The sequence below is a fragment of the Pungitius pungitius genome, unplaced genomic scaffold, assembly GCF_949316345.1.
Source record: "Pungitius pungitius unplaced genomic scaffold, fPunPun2.1 scaffold_60, whole genome shotgun sequence".
Classification (NCBI taxonomy): domain Eukaryota; kingdom Metazoa; phylum Chordata; class Actinopteri; order Perciformes; family Gasterosteidae; genus Pungitius; species Pungitius pungitius.
In genome coordinates this window covers 18,408-31,358 of record NW_026909843.1, presented here as the reverse complement: position 1 = coordinate 31,358, position 12,951 = coordinate 18,408, and the positions used below count along the sequence as shown (strand labels likewise).

At 47.8% G+C, this 12,951-nt stretch overlaps 1 protein-coding gene across 2 annotated transcripts; it reads left to right on the top strand.

Annotated features, from left to right (window-relative positions):
* The first annotated feature begins 3,124 nt into the window (after positions 1-3,124).
* LOC119206808 (solute carrier family 25 member 36-A-like) lies at positions 3,125-11,919 on the top strand. 2 transcript variants are annotated; one of them, XM_037457631.2, is made up of 7 exons: positions 3,125-3,237; positions 6,271-6,435; positions 7,153-7,230; positions 7,908-8,008; positions 8,522-8,588; positions 8,836-9,125; positions 9,629-11,919. In XM_037457631.2, exons 2-7 carry the CDS (start codon positions 6,404-6,406, stop codon positions 9,820-9,822), a joined length of 762 nt encoding a protein of 253 aa, XP_037313528.1. In that variant the 5' UTR covers positions 3,125-3,237; positions 6,271-6,403; the 3' UTR covers positions 9,823-11,919. The 2 variants fall into 2 exon arrangements, with proteins under 2 accessions (XP_037313528.1, XP_037313493.1); XM_037457596.2 differs by lacking the exon at positions 3,125-3,237 and adding an exon at positions 4,418-4,901.
* Positions 11,920-12,951: the final 1,032 nt, after the last annotated feature.

Sequence of the window (12,951 nt, the reverse complement as noted above, 5' to 3'; positions counted from 1 at the left end):
GGAATAGATGCAAAATGCACTACATGAACGTGTTTGCTGTGTTCCAAATGGGGTGAGAATGAATTGCGTTGGTCTGCCCTGTGTGTTGCATAATGACACTGAATTCGCCTTGAGTCCTTCAATGTATTCCTTATGTCATAGGCAAAGTATTATAGTATTTTTATGTTGCAGCAATAGGGTTGCTAAGCTAACTTATTTGATCTTATCTGGGATGTGAAGTAAAATGTTCAATTTCCAATCATGCAAAGCACAGCATATGCACAGATCCCATCATTGCATCTTCACAACAGGGTCTTCAGACGTTACTAAATCTGCTTTTATTTTGAAAACAGGTATTCGTACTCTTTCTCTCTCTAACTTGACGGACGTGGGAGAAGACGGTCTGGGGGGGCTGCGTCGTGGCGCGTGAGGCAGGCAGCGCGTTCAGAATCCCGACCTCACTGCACCACCTGCTGGACAAGGGACCGCAACGCACATGCTGCCTTCACGGCCTCCACCAGTGGGGCAACCAGGCGTGGTGCGTTCAGGTGCAGGCAACACGCGGAAGAACGAGACCATGGACGGTTCTCACGGAGAGAAAAGTATGTTATTAAAGTGAATTGCATATATGAACAAGTCACATACTTCATTGAACTTGCTTGGTTTTTAAATAATAAATATATATATATATATGTCTAATACAAAATGTCAAATACAAAAATGTATATATAAATATATATTTATTTATATAATGAAAAATAATTTTAAAAAAGAATATATATACATTTATTTTTTATTTTGTATTTATTTCATATTTATTTTTTACTATATAAAAAACTATTTTTTTGTCGTTGTTTAACTCTAGTTTGGCGGGAATAACATCTTGACATAGTTTGTTGTAAAAAGGAAAATATTCTGCTATAGTTTGGTAAAAAAAATCGACCTGTACCAACTGTTCAAAAGACAATCATACTATAGTGCGTAAAAACTCCAGTTCAGTGGGGGGGGGGGGGGGGGGAAACTAGCATAGTTTGTCTAAAAAAAAGTTAATGGTTGACTCAAAAAAAATCCTACTATAATCTTGAAAAAAAATGACATCCTACCACAGTCAGACATTTTAAATACTATGAGCTTAAAATGATTCAGTAGTATTTGGAATTATTATTATTATTATTGTTTTTAATGGTTTCTCACACCACCAGCAGAAGGAATTTGACATGACTGTAAAACAAAATGGAAGAAAACCATAAACACTATATTGCTTGATTCTTTCTCTGAAGGCCTCGCGTGGCCCCACATTGGCCCCCGCATTGTCCACCACATTGTCCACCACATTGGCCCCCACATTGGCCCCCACATTGGCCCCCACGTGGCGTCGGCAGAACTCGACGCGGCTCAGTCGGTGATTATCGGTGATCGAATCAGCCGTCTCGCGGGAAGCTCTCGGGCCTCTGGGGGGGTGGGGGGGTGGGGGGGGGGGATCATTGTCCATCACCTCCTCCCTCTCCTGCCTGCAGTAATTTCTGAAGGCACGGCGGTCATATGAGCCCAGGATGCAGAACGTGCAACCACTTAACTCGTCTCTCTTTCCTTTAATTAACTCCACTCCCCACCAATGGGAGTCATGCGATGCCCAACAACCCATGTCATGACTGGGAATGGCATGCATGCATGTGCGTGCGTGTGTGTGTGTGTGTGTGTGTGCATGTTGAAGACTATAGCTGATAATGTAAATGATTATATGATAATGTAATATTGCCTGTTGCTAGACTAAAATGTAAAGTGCCACCTAGTGCTAAATGTGATGATATCATTTTGAGAGAATCCAAATAATGCTCAGCAGCCTTGTGTGTCTGTGTGTGTGTGTGTGTGTGTGCGTGCGTGTGCGAACATCATGAGATTTGCATCAATACCATCAGCCTGCAGACACTGCATGCCTCGGCTCTTTTTCCCCTCGGTCACGAGTTCCGTCGCTGCACATGAACGGGCGTGATTGTGTAACATAATATGTACAACCTGAGAATTGGAGGGTGCACAGAGGTAAAGTTTTTAATCCGAGGAGAGAACGAAGTCAGTGTAAAGTGAGGCCGGGGGGGGGCGGGGGGCGACACGTGAGCAAAGCGCCGGTATCTCCGTAATCACAGAGGGCCCCCCCCCCCCCGCTCACGTGTCGCCGGCATCGACCCCTTCAGCCGGGACACGGGGTTAAAGTTCAACTCATTCTTTCCCGAATGCAGTTCACTTGTGCACATAAAAGGTTGTTTCCCCTCGCATGAGAACATGAGATTTCATGGCAGCAGAAGGACGCATAATCCCTTTCAAATAACAAGCCTGCATTAACACTACATAACAGCTTGGTATGAAGGAGGCGATTGTTCGATTTAACAAAAAAAAAGGGGCCAGTCGCCCAGACAGTGGTTTTAAAAGAGTCTGCTTTAATATCCCCTACCTTGAGTTTAAGGTTATATTTTGCCCTACGTGTGATTCCAAAATCGATCAAAACAACAATAATGACCGTGTGTTTGTTGGAAGCAGGTAAACCCCGGTGGTCTCTCCATATGGCGACACGCATAGAACCTGCCAGGGATTACTTCACACTGAGGGATTCCCTAAATCAATTCTCTCTATAAGGGAGCAGCCTAATATGGTGGAGGCAGACTCAAGCCTTGTCAGTTGTGTTCACTTGATCAGCTGCGGCAGACTCGCCTATTGTTGTTCTTATTTTGAAGCCGGCTGAATTTGCAAACTGGTCACAACAACTGTGACTGAAAGTGTTAGTGGTGCAAATCGTACAGAAAACAGAAGAACTGTGGTTCTGCCAAACAGCAAAAAGTTCAAACGGGCAAACATTCGCCACGATGCGAGCGAACGTTGTTGAGCAGTCGCATCAAAAAACACAAAAAAAAAAAACCAGCCCGACGGGATCCGATCCTGAAAAGTACAGCATGTCGACTCGGTGCAAGAACTCTCCCCCGCCGTTGTGTTTGTGCTCAGAGGCCACCCGAAAAAGCCCCAATGTTTGATCTCAAAGTTCAGAATAACATTTTTTTTTTTTTTTATTTAATTTTTTTCCAGACGGGCCGGCGTGGAAGACACCGAGGTGTCGGCCTCCAGCGGCCTGAACAGAACGAACCCTGAATACACTTCCAATTCTTTCCCAGAATTTGCAAATATCGCCGTTGGTGACTGGTGAAAAAGGCCGATTTTTTGGCACCTCGACGCACTTTGGTGGGAGCCATTTGCGACGTAAAACCTGAGGTGCATTTCTCTGTGATTTTCTCGACAAAGAACCCGGCTGTGGTGGCAGGCCCGGGTTGCGTAACCGCGGTAATAAGCACCCGCACAGAGGGAATCACGGCTTAACCACCTAACTGTGTTGGTTAGAGCATTAGAGCAGTGGTCGGGGAGTGGATGGTTTAGGAATTAAGCAGATACTTGGCTGGCTCATCAGTGGTTTGCACGCTATCAATAGAGATATCCAAAGGTAGTTATAAAGATGTTGTTGTTCTGGGTTTTACTACTTACTTAGTTTGGCTTTTTATAACTGTTCAATGAAGATTAATGTGCTTGTTAATCTTTGACAGAGTAGATGTGACACTACTTTACATCAGCAAAGAATCCGGTTTTCCTGTGAAAGGGTCCTGCAGACAGTAGCTATAACGTGATTACGTATACTGTGGCACATGACCCAGCCAGGTCAAACTGCATTTCTTATTATGGGATTAAGTGGCGTATGGATTTTATTCTGCTGCCCAAATTGGAAAACCTAATTTTCTGTGTACGTCTCTCGTCTAAATTCAACTCTCTTGAACCACACACACACACACACACAATTTCCCATGCACAAAGAACCTCTGTACAAGCTATTTTGGCCAAATGCACTAAATATATTGAGGTGAAATCAGTCTGCGCGTTGCAAAAAAAGACATTTCCCAGCGTCTAAATTCATCATGTCATACATTTCAAACGCCGTGGGCGCTATTTCAAGGCTGCAACAATCTGCCTTTTCTTTTAGCAATGTTGCGAGTCCAGTAGTGTTGCACAACAAGGGAGAGGCTAGTGCAAATAGACATTTGTGCCACATTGATCATCAAACTCTAGGAAATTTTACAGTAGTTCTACAAATGGGCCACGTGACATGCACAAACTGGTTTTGAACCAATTGAAAATCGCCCATACAGGAATGCTGACTGGTGAGTTATACTATATTTGGCTCTATATTTATATCGCGACCTGAAGTCCAACTTGTTTTATCGGCTCATTCAATCTTACAATATCTCTCATTTACTCCCGCCGCAATCCCGAGTGATTATTCCAGCCCCTCCAAAATAAAAGCAGCATCACGTGAAAGAGTAGTGACGGGGCGGGGCCCCGTGGGGCCTCAGCCAATCACCGCCTCTGTTTTGCGGCTTCCCATTCGACGATAAACATTGCGACTCGGCCGCAGGAGATCCCAGAGAGAGGCAAGGCACGTCAACGTGACCGACCGGGGGGGGGGTGGAACGCAACGCGGTGGTTATCGCCGAGAGATTGGATTTTATGCCCACCGACACTGGACGAGGCGCTCCGCCGAGAAGCATCGCTCCGCTCCGGGACGAAAAGGCGAACGTAACGCCCTGACACCGTCTTCTGGCACCGGAAACCCGTTAGCTTTCTCTGCTAACGCAAGCTAGCTAGCCTAGCTGTTACATACCCACGCAACTGACCTCCACCACAACACAGGCTCACCGTGTATCATTTGCGTTGCTAGTTTTCTTTTTTTTTCGGGGGGGTGTGGAGGGGAGAGGGGGGGGTCACCATTCTCCCTGTGTCTTCACGTCCGCTGTCCCACACCCCCACGCGTGTGGTGCCCCCGTGGACGGTCCCCGAATATGAGACATAATGAGTCAAAGAGACACTTTGGTTCATCTGTTCGCTGGAGGGTGAGTACACTTCACAACGCGCGAGCTAACGTTAGCTTAGCCACACACACACACACACACACACGCAGGGCTAGCTGCCGCTGCTAGCCAGTGCAGCCCCCCCCCCCTCCCTGACCCCCTCAAGTGTGTTTTCCTTCGTGCTTAGGGGGCTGTTTGTTTTGTTAAAACCATACGGTTTGTCACTAGTGTGTCGGACGGCTTAAAACTTGCCGCGGGAGGGGGGGGGTTGCGCTCAATGTCACCGGTCACTATGACGTTTCGACGCGTGTGCATGAAAGGCGTGTGTCTGTTGTGGGTCTCCGTGAATCGACCGTTACGCAAATAAAAAAAACTAACAGGAAAAAAAAAAAGCACGTGATCCCGCCGAAGGTCGACGAGAAGAAACGGATGCACCGTTATTCTGTCACTGCGTCGGTCAAACACACGGGGTGTTTTTCTTTTTTTTTTTCTTCAGTAGAATCGTTCCCTCTCGCCTGCGGCACGGTACCGTGAGAATGAGTCCAGACACGACGCGGGACCTTGCTCGAGCCTCTGAGGGGGAACGAACACTTTGTTTGAACAGCGGTTATTGTAGTGTAGTGTATGTGAGAGACCCACACACACACACACACACACACACGTGTTAGAATACTGAGGTCCAGCTGAAGAAAACCACCTTCTTCAGACGCGTAAACCTTTTTCACAATAGTCCCCACTGGCACCTGAGGCGGTTTTAATCCGACTGGTTTTTAATTCTTTCCCTTTCATGTGCTCCGGGCCTCCACCCTGCCTGTGCCGCCCCGTCACATTCCACTCCCCGATCCATCTGCCCCACGCGGTCGCGTGTGTCACCTGAGAGGTGCCTTGAAAATACCTGATTTGGTCAATAAACGAGGTCCCGACTGTGACATTGTTTTTTGCACGCGCCGCGTCGAGTTATGTGCGAGTCGCGCGCCTCCCCCCCCCCCCCCCCCCGCCAGCGGCGCGTGGTTTTGGTTTTAAAAATGACGTAGGTGTGAACAATGACATGCCCTGCGCCCGAGAGGTATTTGGGCCTCGACGTACGACTCCTAGTTGGCGTGTACATGTGTGATTTTTGGGAATGTGGCGCGTCACAGAACAGAAGCCCGTTGTCATTCTTCCCCCCCCCCCCCCTCCCCGAGAAACACAAAGCGTCCCCGCCCCAGCTCCCGCGCTGCCTTCCCCCGTCTGCATGCCGGCGAATCCTCGGGCATTCCAACGAAACGCAACGTTGGCTGATTTCTTTTGTGCGAGGCCGTTGTCGCACCTACGAGTGCGAGTTTCGTCGGGTCAGCTGACGCTTGTTTTCCGCGTTGCTCGTTTTCGTCTCGCCCGTCTCTCTTTTAATTTCTCTCCTTCTCTCCGGCAGATGTGGGGGCACGGTAGGAGCCATATTGACGTGTCCGCTGGAAGTCGTGAAGACCCGCCTGCAGTCCTCCTCCATCACCCTCTACGTGTCTGAGGTGCAGCTCAGTACGGTCAACGGGGCCAGCGTGGCTCGCATGTCCCCCCCGGGCCCCCTGCACTTCCTCAAGTGGGTATTCGACAGCTTCATTAATGCCGATGAGCATCACCTGCACGTCGAGGTTTTCAGAGGCTCCTAAAGCGAGCAACGAGGGGGATTAGACGAAGAAGAGGCTCATTTAGTTTGCGATGGCGGGAGGGGCAACGCGGGACTGTGTTTGTGGGGGGGGGAAGAAGGCCCAAACCTGAATGGATTGAAACAGTCTGGCAGCTTAAACTAAATATAATATTGTGTTGATGTTAATCTAAAATGTGTGCGTCCCACACAGCCCTTTGCTGCTCAATACACACCCTGATAGTGCTGTACACAACTGGCGATTCATCTATTCTTAGAGCCCCACCGGTTTTAAGGCTTTGAATGTAGGCTAAAGGTCCCCCTGACCACAAGAACAGGAAAGGCCAGGGCTTCTTCATAATCTCATCAGGGATCATCCTGTTGGAGAAATATGTTCGTAGATGTCAAGGCGACCTGCACATGGAATGTAACCAGAGAACATTAAATTCAAGTTCTCCCTTCCTAGTGTTTCTTTTATTTTTTGTTTACCGTCTCCGTGGTAAAACACCTTGTTTGAGTTTCTCACAAGTCTCACAAAAGAGGAGGCAACAACAACAACAACAACATTGTATCCCAACATAAACCTGGAGGGAACGTTAGCGACTCACTGGCAGCACCAGAAGAAGCGGCTAGTGAAGGGAAGCTAATCTTTGGTCTCATGTTGTGTTCCAGGTTGATCTTGGAGAAGGAAGGACCTCGCTCTCTCTTCAGGGGCCTGGGGCCAACGTTGGTGGGTGTGGCGCCTTCCAGGTAAGAGAACTGCTGTTCCCCCTTTTTTAATTCTTTGCGACGCTTCCTCCTTTTGGAGTGTCTCTTTGAAGGTTGTTATTAGATCACGGCTTCAATAAACGACGAGTCATCAAGTTTGTTTCATAATCGTTGTGTGTTCTCTATGGACTCCATTCGGCCCGTTTAGTGCTAAATCCTCCGTTATCATAGATGAGTTTTTCAGCGGCGTTGCGTCAGGACGCCGTGACGGTTCCCTGGTGACCGCGTTAGTCCTCGTTAGTCTTCACGGCTGCGCTTAGGCGGTTAAATGCTGTAATTAGTGTAACGTGTTCCTGAGTTCTGACCGTTAGTCGGGAGAGGGGAGGGGGGGGGGGGGGGTAATGGCAGCGGAGGCCAGGCTGGTGCCGAGTACACGCAGAGTGTTTTGTTGTTACGGGACGGCGTGCTGATGGAGGCCGGCGGAGCTGTGACGCAGACATGCTCGGAGGGGGGTGCAGCAGCTGTTTCCAGATGTGAACATTCTTTATTTTTGATTAGTTATGATTATTAGTGAGAGAGGACAGTTACTTTGTGTTTTCTTCCACTCTAAATGCTTATTTTTTTAAAGCTTCCTTTAAACGTGGCCTCGTGACAGATACTCACCATTGTGGCGTTGTTGTCGTTGTCGTCATTGTTGTCGTCCCGCTTGCGTCCCACAGAGCGATCTACTTCGCCGCCTACTCCACGGCCAAAGAGAAGCTGAACGGCGTGCTGGAGCCCGACTCCACGCAGGTCCACATGGTGTCTGCAGGAATGGCAGGTAAACTATACGTGAAGTAACAGGTTCCCTGTGAAGGGAGAACCGGTTTGTACTGGTTGTCTTTTCAAAGGAGAAGTAGTAAAACTTTTAATTGTTCGTTGAAGAGCTTTTCTTCAGAAAACCGACCACCGCTGTACGTGTTGAAAAAATGAAAACAATTAGGGTAAAGCCATTGCCTTTAAAGAGGAACTAAAACCTGTCCAGTATCAAACCACACGAGAATCACTCTGTCACCTGTCTATTCACGTTTCACCTGACTGAGCGAGTTGACAGGTGACGAGGAGCCGACAGGTTGAGGACGGAGGAGAGCTGAAAAAAACACACCCATTAATAATCTTATAGTTCTTGACTCTAAATATTACGAGTAACTCCAACCGTCAAATAACAAGTCCAACATTGGAGCTCTGATATGCGTTGAAGTATAAAAGTAAAGATTTCAGACAGACTGCTAACTGGAAAGTTGACCATATCTTTTTAAAAATGTAATCTTTTTTTTTTGTTCCCCTCCCTCAGGTTTTACAGCCATCACAGCAACCAATCCAATATGGCTGATAAAAACCCGTCTCCAGCTGGATGCGAGGTAACCATGGCGCCATTGAGAGAGCGCAGCAAAGTCTATTGTCCCCAGAGACGGGCTCACTGTTACGAGCCGAGTCATTTTCTCATCGACAACCGGACCTCCTTCTGCCCCCTGCTGGTCAGGAGACAGAATGCGGGTCACATGATCGATGAGGATGCCGCGCTGCCGTTTTGTGTCTTTTTTGTTTTGCTTTGTCTACGGTGCCTTTGCGCGACTTTGAAGGAGGTCTTCTTCTTCTTCTGCTCAGGAATCGAGGCGAGCAGCAGATGAGCGCGTTCGAGTGCATGCGGCGGGTGTACCGGTCGCAGGGCCTGCGGGGCTTCTACCGGGGAATGTCTGCGTCCTACGCCGGCATCTCAGAGACTGTGATCCACTTTGTGATCTATGAAAACATCAAGCGGCGCCTCCTGGAGGCCAAGGCGCCGCCCAACATGGACGAGGAGGAGGAGACGTCCAAGAACGCTTCGGACTTTGTTGGGATGATGCTCGCCGCCGCCACCTCGAAGACCTGTGCCACTACCATCGCGTATCCTCACGGTAAGAGACGGTCACGAGGGCCTCTAATAGAGGATGAGAAGAAAAAAAACTTGTTGAGGGTATGTTCTAGAGAGGCAGTATACGTCTCTGGTAGACCTGTCAATCACTAAGTCCCGCCCTAAAGCATCCCCTGCTCTATAGTCTGTTTGACTCTAAATGGACCATAATCTACAAAATTAACATCATGCTGTATTAAAGAAGACTTAAAACTAGAGACTGAGACCATAAACTCACGTTTTCAATGTTTTACTAAGGAAATTAATTAAGAGAGTAGTAGTCATTTCATCATAGACTTCTATGGCACCAGAGTGTTACAGCACCAAAGTCGCCCCCTGGTGGTCAGGAGAGAGAGTGCAGCTTTACCAGATGAAGCGTTAAAAATGCAGGTCTTTAGGACACTTCCACTTCAGCTCCATCGTGTCGTCTCTGCCCGTGTGGGGTTGTCTAAGCGGACGCGGTTTCAGTTGTTAACCCCCCCCCCCCCCCCCCCCGTTGCTTTGCAGAAGTGATCCGCACCCGGCTACGCGAGGAGGGCACCAAGTACAACGCGTTCTTCCAGACTCTGACGACGGTGCCCCGGGAGGAGGGCTACCGCGCCCTGTACCGCGGCCTCACCACCCACCTGGTGCGCCAGATCCCCAACACCGCCATCATGATGTGCACCTACGAGCTGGTGGTCTACCTCCTGACTGGTTAAAATGCCTTCCCTTTGCCCCCCCCTCCCTCCCTATGTAGACAGTGTGTGTAACCTTCACCCCCCCCTCCCCTCGTCTGGAAAAGGGGGAAGAGAGAGACAGCCGGCTCGCCAGAAGAGCCTTTTAGTTTTTGCGGTTGTTAAAAATAAATTTTGTTTTATAACCAAACGGGTCTGGCACAGTGGACGGAGGAAGGGGGGGGAGTGCGGCGGTGGCGGCGATGTTTGTCCCACCGGTTTGGGGACCAGGGTTTAAAAGCGGCAGAGAAATGTGTCGCCCTATTTCTAGGATTATTCCATCCCCCCCCCCCCACGACCCTCCCATTAGATGCGGTGACAGAGTTACGGTATATTTTGCATCTAAAATACTAATAATGAAAGACAAGGACAGCGATTCCAATCATTAGCACCGTAGTGGATATTAGGCCCCGCCCCCAATCCTTCAGCAGGAGGTCACTTCTATTTGCATCATGCAGTGTTTCCTGCAGCCATCAGAGTACTACTAGAGGAGCAGAATGCTCAAGTATCTGACTTGGGGGGGGGGGGGGTAGAAGAGTGCCTTGTATACGGCACAGTGGCCGTAGGAGGGGGGGGGGCGCTCCCCTGAGAGGTTGTTGGCGTCCTGAAATACCAACGAGGGAACCGAAATGTCGAACGTGTTAATGACGTCGACACCTGCTGGTGTTAAAAGGAAAGAGGAGCACTCACTTTGAAGGAAAAAAACAAACAAAGTCCCCCAGGATAAACCAAAATGTGTAATTTGAACTACTGGAATGTAAGTAAAAACAGACCCCATGTCGTCAAAATAAATGTGATGGAGCCATTTTAACAGAGCTGTAAATACGTTGCGTTGCATTCGTCTGTCCGGAGGTGGCCAGATGCAAACCGCTGGTTCAGATCCACCGGTCCGATGCCCAAAACAACAACAACAACAACAACGACGACGTCGTGGTCGTCTCGTAGCAGATGTCTTCTGCTCCAGAAGGCTCATCTCATGTTGTTGTTGTTTATTTGTGTTCCCTCGGTTGGAGGTTCCAGGGTAGTCTCTCAGTCAGGGCGTGGAGGACGTGGTCAGCAATATGCTCTTCATAAGTGCACGTTGATTCAATGCAGACCAGGTGGGGGGGAAACAAACGGGGGACTATTGTTGGTTTTCTCTGCGTATTCAGTGGTTTTTGAAGACTGATCAGCTGCGTTTAAAGAAAAGTGTTTTAAATTCCCTTCAGTCATTGTGTGTGTGTGTGTGTGTGTGTGTGTGTGTGTGTGTGTGTGTGTGTGTGTGTGTGTGTGTGTGTGTGTGTGTGTGTGTGTGTGTGTGTGTGTGTGTGTGTGTGTGTGTGTGTGTGTGTGTGTGTGTGTGTGTGTGTGTGTGTGTGTGTGTGTGTGTGTGTGTGTGTGTGTGTGTGTGTGTGTGTGGCTGTTTTTCTCTAAATTGTTGCCTTTTCCTGCCGCCTGTTTGTTCCCCTCCACCTTGGATAGATGAGCTGGGGAGAGGGGGGGGGCCTCAGGCCTATGCATTCTCTCATACCTGTTTTTGTAAAAACAGGAAAGCCAATGAATTCCGTGCAAGTGTATTTAAGTGTCGGGGACTCAGTCGGTCTCGACCTTTCTAATGGAACTTCTCAAAACTGAGATTAAAAAACGAAATTCCTCGCATTGTGTGCATTTCTTGTTCCTTTCACTTCAACAATGTGTCAATGGGATCTGCAAAAGTTAATATGCATGCCATCCTTATCTCAAACACAATTCAGCTTAAGGAAATTATTCCTTACATTCCTTTCATGCACTATCTTTAAGCAGTGGTGCCGGAAAATGTCTGCTTTTTAGTAAATGCATCAGAAAGGATCTTTTCCTGTGAAGACAGAAGTTTTATTTTGAAAACCCTGTGTGCATTTAATGATTTGTTGGACTTTAGTATAAAATTGCAAATAAAATGTAGAATGCCTCTTTGTAAGATATGTCGTGAACCTTTGTACAAGTATCTGGTGGTCCGTGTTTATGAGGGTGACATTCTTGCTCGGCTCCACTGCTCCCGTTGCCTAGCAACCGACAATAAAAGCCTTACTAATAAAGGTTTCTTTTACTATCTCTAAATTCTGATTTGGGCATTGCCGTGTTCTTTTTGTGTCCTGTTGAATGAAGTGATTCTTGCTTTTACGGTTTTTAGAAACCCAGCTTAGATCTTACTCCAAAATGTTCTGCCCAGGCTGCAGACGCGTCTTTACGGGGGGGGGGTGTATAGGAATTAGCTGCCGCCGACGATACGGATCAGGTGCCAGAGGCAGCAATACTTTTCTACCCTGGAGAGGGAAGAAGGGGGGACGGAACATAACTGCAGTACAACCAGCCCAACCTGAAGAAGCATCTTGAAGTAAGTTTATTTTTTAATCAGCCAGGTCTTCTGCTCAGGGCCGAGCCCATTGGCTGCCCAGGGCAGATCAATTAGAAAGCACCGACCTTCTAGAATTTGTCAAAATACTATCAAATGTAGACCTGAGTGCAAAAGTGCAATAACAACAACAATAAATATAAAAATACAAATAAATAGGTAAAAAATAGTTGTGATGGCAACTTTGTCCATCCTCTGTTTTGAGAAAGGTGAGATCTGGATCGGTATGATATGCTCCTCTACTGACTAACTCACTTCCCACTCGGCTGGTCCAGTCAGCTGATCAACCGGTTTCCCCCCCCTCACGGACTCGTGGACATCAGAACTTGTTGTAGGGGAGAAAGTGTCTGCAGGGCGGGTTGTGTCTGTTGCTCCTTCACCTGAAGGCCAATACTTACAATTGATGTACATCTATTAATGCAGATACATGAATTGAATTGAAAAAGACTGATAAAAACAATTTAAAATTCATATATTGGTGATCCACAGCTCTGTTCTCTTGGGAAATCCACCCAAAGGTCTGTGAGGGTTTGAATCTTTAAATTTTTGTCATGTTTTAATGACTTAAAACATGACAAACATTGACCTCTGGCGTCAGAAAGCAGACCAAACTGGACAAACGGGCCTGCAGTACCTCCACTGAGCAGCAGGGGGAGGCACCTGAGGGCCCAAGAGGCAACACTCAAATCATTAAAAACGTCGACTCTGATGTTTAACAAGAACATCTCCTCTTTGATTTGGAC